This window comes from Artemia sp. Qi Xiang Cuo, chromosome 5 (genome assembly GCF_049724085.1).
Source record: "Artemia sp. Qi Xiang Cuo chromosome 5, ASM4972408v1, whole genome shotgun sequence".
NCBI classification, from domain to species: domain Eukaryota; kingdom Metazoa; phylum Arthropoda; class Branchiopoda; order Anostraca; family Artemiidae; genus Artemia; species Artemia sp. Qi Xiang Cuo.
In genome coordinates this window covers 36,854,520-36,868,463 of record NC_142798.1, presented here as the reverse complement: position 1 = coordinate 36,868,463, position 13,944 = coordinate 36,854,520, and the positions used below count along the sequence as shown (strand labels likewise).

The 13,944-nt window shown below is 34.1% G+C and overlaps 1 protein-coding gene across 2 annotated transcripts in view; it reads right to left on the bottom strand.

The window, feature by feature from the left end:
* Window positions 1-13,944, bottom strand: part of LOC148952099 (uncharacterized) — a 644,245-nt gene that overhangs the window by 303,674 nt on the left and 326,627 nt on the right. For both annotated transcript variants that reach the window (XM_089089541.1, XM_089089542.1), the window contains exon 9: window positions 11,270-11,329. In XM_089089541.1, the coding sequence (XP_088945667.1) occupies window positions 11,270-11,329 (60 nt within the window). The remainder of the gene's footprint in view (window positions 1-11,269; window positions 11,330-13,944) is intronic.

Genomic DNA, 13,944 nt, shown 5'->3' with positions numbered 1-13,944 from the left:
AATGTTCCATACATGTTCGATATGTATGTACACAAAAGGCAGCCGGTTATCATCATATGGGAATTGCAGAATGATTGATAAGTATGATGAGAAGTGTAGATTACATAACCCATGTGAATTGTATAGAGGATATGCTGTACAAATTAAAGGTTGTAATTACTGTCTTGAAAAGATGGGTGACTCTCATTCTAGCGGCCACCTATGCTCCAATTGTCATTATGATAAATGTAATCAGTGGGAGAATACATATCCTGGCATAATTGGAAAGAATTCTGACCGTGATTTTAGTCTATTGCTACGAGATTTGTATCGTCGTGGTTTTAGATTGTTCTGGGAGGAGGAACCGGGTCAACGATTCAACTGCTGGAACAACAAAAGAATATGGTTTCTACGTCATCGTTGTGAAGACATTGGGTGTTATGATTATAAACCGACTGATTTTTATTTGGCTGTGACGGAATGTGATTCGACATTTGAGAACATTATTTCTGAAATTGCTTCAAATAAGCAAATTGAAAAATGTGAATTATATAGAATGAATGAGAATAGTATCATTGAATATTCAAAGAGATATGACAAGAGTGAATTTAAACTCTACTGTAGAAAATGTGACCCTGACATTGCAGTATATCAGGATCAGTGCACTATGAATTCAGATAATCTACCTGCACTAGTTGTTGTCGACAAATACATAGTAGTGGATGAAATCTAAAGAGTAGAAAAGTCGTTTTATCATGTATATAAATTTTTTTTATTAATAAACAATTTCACATACATCTTTAGAACATTTTATTTTTAGGGCACTAAAATCAATATTAAATACACTTGTAAGTATATTCTCCACTAGAAAGTCGTTCAATTGAGGTAAGTCAACGTAGATGTCGAGAAACTGCTTGTAGGTGTAGCCACGACATCTGAACATGAAAAAGAGTAGTGCATGAAAGCCACAAGTCTTAGTCGTTAAATCCTGTACTCTTCGTTGATTTTGAATAATCTGTTTTCCCCCTGCTTTCAATAAAGTTGCTGATGTATGGAGTGTAGAATTTATACGAAAGGCAGTGGGCTTATAATCAGTAAAAATCAGTGAGATTGGAGTGATAGCAGCAATTGTCTTCAGAACGATGACGTAAAAACCATATTCGTTTGTTGTTACAGCAGTTGAATTTATGACCCGGCTCCTTCTCCTGTAACAATTTAAAACGACGACGAGACCAATCATGCAGAACTAAACTAAATTCACGGCCAGGATTCTTTCCTATCATACCGGGATATGTATTCTCCCACTGCTTACATTTATCATAATGACAATTGGAGCATAGGTGGCCTCTAGAATGAGAGTCACACACCTCTTCAAGACAGGAATTACAACCTTTAATTTGTACAGCATATCCTCTATGCAATTTACACGGGTTGCATAATCCACACTTTTCATCATACTCATCAATCATTGTGCAATATAGTGTTCCAGCAGTCGTTCTTAAAGAATTGGAACATAATTCAAACTTTAGCGTAAAGAGTGAGGTGCTAAGCAAGAGCAATCCCACTCATATACGTAATAATTTCTGTTCGTTTTAAGTTTTAATGTTGGTCCTTACTTTCAGTTGAAAAAACTTGTTTTTCATTTAATTTCTGGTGTTTTTTTAATAATTTCTGGTGGAAAATTACCTTTAACATCTCCACGTGCAAAATTGAGTCGACAAAGAGAAAGCAAGACATAAGACCAATTTTGCTTAGAAATTTTAGCAAATTCCCCCAGTGTAAAATTTCCCTAGAAAAATTCACCCCCTTGAAACATCCCTCCCCATAGAAAACTATCCCCGCAGAAAATCCCCCCAGCAGAAAATTCCTCCCCACATTCGAAAAATGTATGCATACTTCCCAGTAACAAATACTATACGTAAACAATGGGCAAATCTGTAACTTAAATACCTTTTTCCAAGGGCTGTGGGGGGTCACGATATCTCCAAAGGCATAGTTATTTGTCCTTTCAACCATGCTAAACAAAATGGCAATCTCAAAATTTTGATCGGACAATTTTGAGGAAAAACGAGCGTGGGAGGGAGCCTAGTTGACTTCTAATTTTTTTGGTCATTTAAAAAGGGCACTAGAACTTTTAATTTTCCGTTAAAATAAGCCCTTTCCTGATATTCTAGGACCACTGGGTGAATACGATCACCCCTGCAAAAAAAAAAAAAAAAAAAAAAAAAAAAAAAAAAAAAAAATAAACACGCTCCCGTGATCTTTCTTTTGGCAAAAAAATGCAAAGTTTTTCCAGACAGGAGCTTGACACCTCTACAGTAGGGTTCTCTGATACGCTGAATGTGACAGTATCATTCAATTGAGGTTCTGTGACTCTTAGGGGGTGATTCACCCTTTTTTCGAAAAGTAGGCAAATTGTCTCAGGCTCGTAACCTTTGAAAGGTAAGAGCAAACTTAATGAAACTTATAAATTACAGTTCGTTACCACGAACTGTTTGAACCGAAGTCTTTAGGTTCTTACGGTCTCCAATTTAGATTCTCTTATCAATTTCATTTTCTATTTAGGAATTCATCAAAGCAATGAAACAAATTTTTGTCGTCAATGTTCGTAAGCAACGAGAACTCATACAAGACAAATTTACATGTGCCAACGATTTTCTGTTTTGAAGACACCATACAAAGACTTCTTTCACATTACCACTCCATTCTGATTAGATGAGATCGACGGCCAAGGAAAGTAACATATTTTTTGCCGTGTATATTTTTAGAAGAAGTATTTTTCTCCCATTGAAATTTCTATCCCATATCGCACGAAATTTCATTTTCTTCCTTTTAATGTTGCTATTAATTTTTTTTTTCAGACGAAAGTGACCTAATGTAAAGAAATTCACTTCGTGAGCCATAAGAGCAAGTCAGATTACTATATGATTTGAAAACTTTTCATATTTTTATATTCTAAATTGCCAAATTTGCATTTTGTGACCAAAAGAACTTCATCGTTAATAAATTGACCAAATTACAAATTATAAGGATCGATATCTTCTAAAAGAAGAATTTTGCCCCATTGAAATTTGTATCCACCAGCTCATTAAATTTTATCTTCTTCCTTTTAACGTTTCGACTAATCTTGTCAGACGAAACCGGTCAGCTTACTTCCTCAAATACTAGTAGACGAAAAAAAAAAGTTAAATACAAAAAAAAAGCAAAACACAAATGAGAATAATTGAAATAACCAATAGATAGATGGTATAGAATTCGAAGAAAGGATTTACAGGATTCAATTTGCTTGTCTAAGTAATCTGAGATTGACTAAGTATCAGACAAAGAAAAAAATAATAATAAAATAACCCTTCTGCCTGTGACATATGCTCATTAAAGAAAGAAAAGGGGATTAAGGGAACTTGAACCCAAGGGAAAATGACAATGATAGCTCCACTGCAAAGAGGTTTATTCAACTGTTTACATATTTGTTGTTATGGTAAAGGACAAAGTAGACGAGTCCTTTGACTGGTTTCTAGGATACAAAAAGGTCTATGCATAATTCTTAGTACTAATTGTGTCCATAGGAAAAGTAGAGACAAACGGGACACAACATGGAAACTATCTTTACTGTCTCCTGGCCTGTAAAACCATGACAATTTAAGTGAAACCATGAATACAATCAGGACAACTATTTCAGTCTCTGTGAAATATTGTCAGTACGCCTATATTGAAAACATTATTGTCAATTCTGCTAATGTTTGATCGACCCATGCTTGATTTCTCGAAATAAACGATTGGTAAAATTACTTTTTTAACTTGGTAGGTGAGTCTAAAGGCTTGAATTCTGTGGCAAAAGCACCGATCAACAACCTAGAATGTTTTTCAAAAAAAAAAAAAAAAAAAATCTCACGCAGGCCAGTGCAAAGTGCGAAAGGGGGGCCTCAGACTAAAATATCATTATTTCTTTAGTTGTCTGGATATTTTCGTTAAAACCCTCTGTTTTTGGCGTTTATGGCGGATTTAGGGCTTTTAAAATGTACCCCTTAAGAAAAAGCAACGGGATTAATGGTAGCTTGCATATTTAGGGGCAGAAAGACGGAACGACTAAAATGACAGCTTTTAAGTCTGTCACAACTGGGAAAAGCTGTGAAACCCTCAACTGATCTTGTTAAATTTGTCGGACCAGGAAATCTTATCTCTACAGAAGTTCCTAGTAAATTTAATAATTTTAAGAGGCTTGATTTTTTTTTGCCGAAATTGGATGTGACAGTTTTACTGAGCCGCTGTAGGCAAACAATTAAAGATAGTCAGGTGTCCTTACCAAAAACCTAGATATTTCGTCATGTGGTCATTACAATTGAAATATAATAACAGAAAATGATATGCACCATAAAAATCAAACCAATGAAGGTAAGGTAGCCAAAAACTTATATCTTAACTTTAAAATTTCCGCCAGGAAACAGCAAGAGTCGCAACATTAAGAATACGTTTCGTGAGAATAAAGATGTCGGGGTTTTGCCACTTCGAGTCAAATTTAGTTGAAGGATTAAAAATTGTATTTTATGATGCAAAATCTAATGAAATAGTTCGTGGCAACGAACTGTAAGTAAGGAGTGACGCGGCTCAATAGTAACCGAAACTCTAAAAAACTGGATTTTGATATCAATAGATATATCAAAAGATTTGGCTTATTATACTGATTCCATGCATATATATATATATATATATATATATATATATATATATATATTATGTTTAAGAGGTAATTACTTGGCAAAAAAAAAAAAAAAAAAAAAAAAAAAAAAAAAAAAAAAAAAAAAAATGTCGTCCCAATCCAGCAATTGAGACAAATGTGCACTTGAATATATATATAGATATATATATATATATATATATATATATATATATATATATATATATATATATATATATATATATATATATATATATATATATATATATATATATATATATATATATATATATATATATATATATATATATATATATATATATAAGATTCATTAAGCTTAGTTGTTACCCATCAAAAGCTAAAAGCCTGAGAAAATTTGCCTGATTTTCGAAGTGGGGGGTGGCAGCTCCTAAAATTAAAAGAATCTTAATGAAATTCGCACCGTCAGATTCAATGTATCAGAGAGCCTTACTGCTGTAGAGGTTGAAACTCGCATCTACAAAAATGTAGAATTTTGTAATTTTTGCCAGAAGACAGATCACGGATGCGTGTTTATTTGTTGTTGTTTTTCCTTTCTTTATTTTTGTTTTTTTCCAAGGGGTGATCGTATCGGACCAATGGTCCTAGAACATCAGGGGAAGGATCGTTCGAACGGAAAATAAAAGTTCTAATGCCCATTTTAAGTGACCAAAAAGATTCGAGGGCAACTAGCCCCCACCCCAAGCCCCTCTTTTCTCAATATCGTCTGATCAAAATTTTTAGATAGCCATTTTGTTCATTATGGTTAAAAAGCCAAAAAACTTTGCCTTTGAAGATAACATGACCCCCCAGAACCCCTGGGGATAGGTCTTTATGTTATACAATTTGCCCCTTGTTTACGTACTGTATTTTTTACTGGTAAGTTGCATACATTTTTCGGGTGGGGGAGGGGTGATAGATCTTCTTCTGGGGGAATTTTCCACGGGGAAAATTTTCCATGCGGATGAAATTTTCCGGGGGGGGGGGGTTCAAATTTTCAGGGAGAATTTTACACTGGAGGGATTTGCCAGAATAACTACACGAAATTCTTTTGATTTGTCTTACTTTCTCTGTACCGACTCAGTTTTAAGTGTAGAGATATTAAGTGTTATTGTCCGGGATAAATTTTTAAAGGGCCTGAATTGTTTAGAGGATCATTCTGTGGGAAGGGGGAGATTTGATTACGCTACTGTCTTGCTGATTTGTAATCTTTTCAGTTATTATTTTTTTTTTTTTGAAGATTCTCCTGCTGATTAACGCTATCTAACTTGTGTTTTAAATATCTTTTCTGTGTCCATAAATTTTGTTGTTTTGTTCAACAGACAAAAAATCCGCGTTTTCAAAACATCAGTATTTTGTAGCAAGTGAATTAGTGACAATTTGCTTAGCCTACCCTTAATTGCACATGAACATCTTTGACAGGTAAGCGAGAATTTACATCTTAAAACAAAATTTAATTTGCATTAACAACATATTGTAAAATAATTTTATTTATTAATTCTTGGATTAGTTTTGCCACACGGCCATCAAAAATCATGTCAGGGATTTCTCGGCATTATTTCAAAATCAATCAGAAATTAAATAAAAATAAACAAGCTTTTCAACTGAAAGTAAGAAGCGATATTAAAACCTAAAAAGAATAGAAATTATTCCATATATGAAAGGGGCTGTTCCCTCCTCAACACCTCGCTCTTTACACTAAAGTTTGATTCTCTGTAACAACTCTACTTTTTAAATTAAAAAAAAAATTTAGCTTAAAGAGCGAGGTGCTGAGGAGGGGACAGCCCCTTCCATATACGGAATAATTTCTGTTCGTCTTAAGTTTTAATGTCGCTTTTTAATTTCAGGTGAAAAATCTTTTTTTTTAATTTAACAAACTAAATAGATTAATTCAAAATTACCAACAGACATTTAATGTTTTTTAGGTGTGGAATAACAAGGAAATGTATTGAAAAAAAGTGCCGCTTTAAACTATTAAAACAAAATCGAAAGTCACAAACTGATTGATTATAAGAAATTTTTTTTTTCCTTTTTTTTATTTTATTCTTGTTGACATTATGACAATCACTGTTTGAAAGATATCCAGTTTGCAGTAAGTTGCAAATGATACTACCTTTCTAGGAAGTTTAAGAGGGTGGTCATTTGTGTTCGTAATGACTTTAACTTTATTGTTCATTTTAATTTTTGTTCGTTTTAGATTTAGTTTAATCATTCATAGCAATATCTGTCATTCTAAGTCTCAATTGATTTTAAATATGTTTATTTTTGGCTTACTTTTTTATTCATAGTTTTTTTTCTGTTTGATTAGGTTCGGATAGCTATAAGACTTTATTTCTGCTCATTTAGTGTTTTAACATAACTCTATGTTTTCTTCTGGAAAACTTTCTTTTTAATGAACTTCAAGGAAGATGCCTTCCATGACATCCAAACTTGTTGCACAACAGGTTTGATCCAGTTTTATTTTTCATTTTTTTTTAATAGAAATGTTTTTTAAATTAAAAATAGCTTGAAACAAAAACGTTTGATAACCAAAATGTTCTGAAAAAAAAAATTAATGGAGTTGAAAACAATGATCATTTTTTAAATAGTATATACAAATTTTCTTCTTTATTTACTTTGTCACTGGTGGAAAAAATCTAGTTTTTCTCATTCTGGGTATTTAACTATTATTAACTTCGGAGTTACCAATTACTAAGAATTTTCGTTACAGAAAATATCTTTCAAAAAGGCTGCTCTTTTACGTAGGCTTGTAAAGTAAATTTCTTTTGAACGTAAGACTAAAATTTAAATAAGACGTCTATTTTCAATCAGTGTTAAACATCTTTCACTAAATATATCAAATCAAAAGTAAATAATTATTTTTAGGAGAAATTTGAGACTTCGACGTTACATTTAAATCTTTCATTAAACAAGTAGCATTCAAGCTTCACATTTTTTTCTCATATCAAAATAAATGAGAAACACCTTAACAGCATAGTGATTCAATAACAGCTTAGTGATTCAATAGGTTTCAAAATATCAAAGCATTCAAAATAGCATAGTGATTCAATAGTTTTTTTCCTCCCTAACAAGGAGAAAAAAACAAGAGACGGGATAGATTTCTTTAAAAACATAGAAATAGATTTATCTTGGACTTGACTGTCGTGGACATGCAAATTAGAAAGCCATTTTTTTGGTTCAGCAAAATTGATTTTAATCTGATTAATTGGTAGGATTAAATATTAATTGTCTGAACTGAAACATAGAAGAGCTCCAAGCCGGTGCAAACACTACTATCGACGACGCAGCTACTTCCTTTGGAATAAAGATAAGCGCCATCAAGACAAAGGCGATGAGAGTATCACGGCTCAGGGCAAGTCACTAATTGGGGCAAGAAAAACGAGCGGGTCGATACGTTTTTTTCACCTAGGAAGTGTGCTGACATACACAAATGACTCCACAAAAGACGCCAAACGACAGCTGGCTCTGGCATCCGCATGCTTCAAGTCACTGCGCTCTATCAAACAGTTCTTGATAACGAACTGTAAGTAAGTAGCGACCCGGCTCAATAGTAACCGAAACTCTAAAAAACGGAATTTTAATACCAATAGATACATCAAAAGAATCATATTTTAATGCTGATTTCAAATAAAAAAGTTTTATCAAGTTTAGTACTACCCATCAAAAGTTACGCGCCTGAGAAAATTTGCCTGATTTTCGAAAAAAGGGGGAAACACCCCATCAAAGTTATAAAATCTTAATAGAAATCAAACCATCAGATCAGCGTATCAGAGAACCCTACTGTAGAGGTTTCAAGCTCCTATCTGCAAAAATGTGGAATTTGTGTTTTTTTTTTTTTGCCAGAAGAAAGATCACGGATGCGTGTTTATTTATTCATTTTTTTCCCAGGGGTGATCGTATCGACCCAGTGGGGCTAGAATATCGTGGAAGGGCTCAATTGAACTGAAATTAAAATTTCTATTGCCATTTTAACTGACCAAAAAAAACTGAGGACAACTAGGCCCCCTCCCACGCTCATTTTTTCCCCAAAGTCACTCGATCAAAATTTTGGGATAACCATTTTGTTCAGCATGGTCGAAAATATAATAACTATGTCTTTTAGGATAACTTAATCCCCCAAAATGCCCGGGGGGAGGGCTGAAAGTTATGAACTTTACCCAATGTTTACATATAGTATTGGTTATTGGGAAGTATACTGATGTTTTCAGGGGGGATTTTTTCTGGTAGTGGCGGGAAGGGTGGGTCAGGGGTTATGTGGGAGGATCTTTCCATGGAGGAACCTTTCATGGAGGAAGAGACATTACAATGAAGAAGGCACCGGACTACCCAACATTATTTAAAAAACGATCAGAAATTAAATTAAAAAAAAAAGTTTTTCAACTGAAAGTAAGGAGCAACATCAGAACTTAAAACGAACAGAAATTGCTACGTATATGATTGGGTTCACCCCCTATTCAATACCTCGCTCATTAAGTCAAATATTTTTAGTACTTTCATAAGAGCTATTTATTCTAATTAACGGCCTTTGTGATTAAGGGTATTTTTGAAGAATTGGAACAAAATTCGAAGTTTAGCGTAAAGGCGAGGTATTGAACAGGGGGCGAACCCCCTAATATACATATTTAAAATATATGAATATAGAAGCTCGTTACGTATGTTAATTCGTAAGTTATGTATATTTATTACTAATAAAAACGTTCGTAAATAAAATTAAACAACTTTCGAGAAAGCCATTTAACCAAATAAAAGTAAAATTAATATGCAAATTTTGTTTTAATTCTTCATGTACGGTGAGCCAAAATCAAAACCTGCATTAATTTAAAACGTTCAAAAATTAAATTAAAAAACAAGTTTTTTTTAACTGAAAGTAAGGAGCGAAATTAAAGCTTAAAACGAACAGAAATTATTCCGTATATGAAAGGGGATGTCCCCTCCTCAACGTCTCGCCCTTCAGTTTTCATCTTCAGTTTTAAGGGCAGGTATGTATTTTTCCATTTAAAATATATAAAAAAACAAGTTTTTTTTAACTGAAGTAAGGAGCGACATTAAAACATAAAAGGAACAGAAATTATTCCGTATATGAAAGGGGCTGTCCCCTCCTCAACGTCTCGCCCTTTATGCTAAAGTTTGGCTCTTTCTCACAACTTTTTTTTTTTAAAAAATAAAAACTTTAGCGTAAAGAGCGAGACGTTGAGGAGGAGACAGTCCCTTTTATATACGGAATAATTTCTGTTCTTTTTATGTTTTAATGTCGCTCCTTACTTTCATTTAAAAAAACTTGCTTTTTTATATATTTTATATGGAAAAATACATACCCGCCCTTAAAACTGAAGATATAACTTTTCGGTGCCTTAGTGCCTCCAGTTGCAACCTATGAAGCAGAGACATGGACTTTAAAAGCCGACGACAAGTACCAACTGGCGACATAAACTAAATCACTCACTGGCATCACTTAGCCTACCTTGTCTGAGTATCAAACAAATGGCTACTGTCCTTCTTGAATTACCCTCATCCATCATGCAGATCATCCAACTTTAACAGTTTCAATGGTTAGGGCACATTCAGCGTATGTCCCCAGCCCAACTGCCCAAAATAGCCTTCGAAGGAAGAATTAATGCCTTTCGCCCAAGAGGACGACCTCCTAAGCGCTAGTGGGAAAACTTCTCTGACCACCCCTTCTCAGTAGGCTACTGCTGAGAACTGCAAAAAACAGGGAGGCATACCAAAAATACTGTTATGATGCCCTTAGAGGAGAAGCCCCGAATAAGCCAACCCGGCCGGGTGGGAATTAAGTAAATGAGTATTAAATATGTTCTTAATTATAAGGTGCTCGGAGGAAAAAATCAACTTTTCATTGGACAAAAAGGACTATCAGATGTATGCTTGTTTCTCTCTTTCGCCTGAACTAACTCTGTCAGTTGTCACAGCTAGTCAAAAAGAAATTTGACAAATTCCTATGTGTTTCCTAGAAATATTTAATTAGCACGCAGTCAGGACTCTTCGCGTATTGTGAAAGTAATAGTGAGGGAAACCCTTTTTTATACAATTAAAAAGGAATTGATTTTGGTGAACGATCCGTATTGGCTTTAGTTTCTGAGTAGCATGCTACTAGTTTTGGCAGTTCAACAAATTCCAGCAATAAGGTGGTTAGAAACAAAGCAACTGAGAATCCTCTAACGTCAAACATTCCTTCACAAGACATGGAATCGCCTAACAGCAGTGTAGAGCAAATCAAAATGGTGTGCACATACCACGGTCAAACCCCTTAACGTAGTTTTACAAAACCAGCTGGTTGAAGTCAACCATACTAGCAAGAACTTATACAACTTTAAGTCACAATCGCTTAATATGGATTTCATCTCTTTTTTTACAAGATTGAAAAAAAGTAAAAATGATTAACTTAAGCAGTCAAGGCTTGAGTTGTCAATACAAAAAAATTATATCTGGTATGAAAATTCCAAGTGATGCATTAGAATCAGTTGCTATAGGAGATGCTAAAGAAGCTCTATTGAAAGAAGAAAATCTAATGGCCTAGTAACAACAAATAGGTTAACAAATCTTACCTTAAATTCCATAGAACTATTTGATTGATCTTACCTTTATTTGGTCTTCAAGAACAGTTGCAACAAAATCAACAATCGATCCTCCCATCACAACCTAGAAATTTATACAAAGTAATAAATATCAAAATGTTTCACCACTACTAATTGGTTCAATGACCACATGGAATACAAATGTTATAAACATGATATTACGATGGACCTTGGGGGCACTTTGTGGACTCCACCAGGGGCAAAAGAACGGTAACAAATAACAATAAAAGAAAATTTTACGACGAAAAATGCTCTTTAGATGAAAAAGCTTTATGGTTCTCTTCGTTCCAAAGCGGATTTTTCAGCTAAGCAAGAATTTTTTTTTCTTTTTTATTAGTTTGTATTGTTAAAGTATATATGTTGATAAAATATTTAGAGAAGAGATGACAATATTCAACTGGTAATTGTGAAACGATGTAATATTGGCTCATTTAATTCACTTTTTTGACAAACATCTGGCTTGTCAAAGTGGAAAATACAGTATATGGCCAAGAAAGACTTTTCTGGCCTTCAAAGTCTAGTTTTCGAATAGTTCGTAGTAACAAACTGTAGAAAAGGAACGACCAGGTTCAATAGTAACCGAAACTCTAAAAAGACATAATTTTGATGTCAAAAGACACATCAAAGAATTGAATTTTTATGCTGATTCCAAATATATAAGATTCATTAAGTTTAGTGCTGTCCACCATAAGCTAAAAGCCAGAACAAAGTTCCCTCATTTTCGAAAAAGAGGGGAAACACACCCAAAAATTCAAGAAATCTTATGAAAATTGTACTATCACATTCAGCGTATCAAAGAAACCTACTGTTGAGGTTTCAAGCTCCTACCAGCAAGAATATAATTTTTTATATTTTTTGTCAGAAGAAAGACCATGGATGCGTTTTTATTTTTTTTCCCCAGGGGTGATCGCATCGAACCAATGGCCCTAGAAGATCGGGAACGGCCCTAGAAATGGCTCTAGAAGATTTTTCTAAGTAGTTTTAAGAAAAACTTAGTATTGTTCTAATTAAACCAAACTTGTGTTTCAAGACTTGTCAAACACTTCGTGGTAGCGAACTGTAAGTAAGAAGTGACTCGGCTCAATAGTAACCCAAACTCTAAAAAACGGAATTTTGATATCAATAGATACATCAAAAGAATTGGCTTAATATGCTGATTCCAAATATATGCAATTGATCAAGTTTAATGTTACCCATCAGAAGTAATGAGCCTAAGGACATTTGCCCTGTTTTTGAAATAGGGCGGCAACACCCCTTAAAGTTCAAGGAATCCTGATGAAAATTACACCAGCGTACCCGAGAACCCTACAGTAGAAATTTCAAGCTCCTATATACAAAATGTGGAATTTTGCCATTTTCGCCATGAGACAGATCAGAGATTCGTGTTTATTTGTTTGTTTTTTGTTTGTTTTTTTTCCCAGGACTGATCATATTGAAATAATGGTCCTAGAAGATCGGGAGGGGTCGCGTTTGCGCGCAAATTAAAAGTTCTAGTACCCTTTTTAAGTGACAGTAAAGATTGAAGGGCAACTGGCCCCCCTCCTACGCTCATTTATTTCCTAAAGTTATCAAAAAATTTGAGATAGCCATTTTGTTTAGTATAGCTGAAAGATCAAATAACTATGTCCTTAGGGGTAAAATGACCCCCCAGAGTCCCTGGGGAGAGGCCTGTAAGTTCTGAAATTTGCCCATTGTTCACGTATAGCATTTGTTATTGGGAAGTATACAGCTATTTTTTATGGAGGAGGGGGATATTTTGTGCTTGGGGCGGATTTCCACAGGGAGAATCTTCCTTGGGGAGGAAAATTTCCAGGGGGAGGGTGAATTTTGCAGGGGAAATTTTACACTGGGGAGCTGAGCCATATTTACCTGCATTATTTGAAAAACAAGCAGAAAATTAATAAAAAAAAAAGTTTTTTGACTGAAAGTAAGGGGGTCGTTACAATAGGCACGGTCTCGTGAAATTCTACTTGACTTTTTGTGATCATGCTACACTTCTTGTGCATAGATTTTACCTTTTATTTCGAGAAAGTAATCTCAATCTAATCCACATATATACAGCAGGCTTTTTCTTTATTTGTCACGTTCTTACCGTAATAGAAAATTATTCACTCGGTTTGGTGCTACTTATATCATGCGTACTCTCCATCATCATCAAGAGGAACTTACTTCTGATGCGTGCTTAAGGCTGGGTCCTCATCACCGTCTCATCCGGTTGCTTAATGCTGTTTGATATTTGTATAGTTATTAAATAAAAAAAAACTAGTTTTTTAACTGAAAGTAAGGAGCGACATTAAAACTTAAAACGAACAAAAATTATTCCGTATATGAAAGGAACTGTCCCGTCCTCAACGCCTCGCTCTTTACACTAAAGTTTTTTATTGTTTTGAAAAATAAAGTTGTGAGAAAGAGTCAAACTTTAGCGTAAAGAGCGAGGCGTTGGGAAGGGGACAGCCCCTTTCATGTACGGAATAATTTCTGTTCGTTTTAAGTTTTAATGTTGCTCCTTACTTTCAGTTATAAAAACTTTTTTTTATTTAATTCTTGAACGTTTTTGAATTAATGCAGGTTTTGATTTTGGCTCACCGTACATGAATAATTAAAACGAAATTTACATATTAATTTATTTTTTATTTTTTTTTGGCTAAATGGCTTTCTAGAAAGTTGTTCAATTTTATT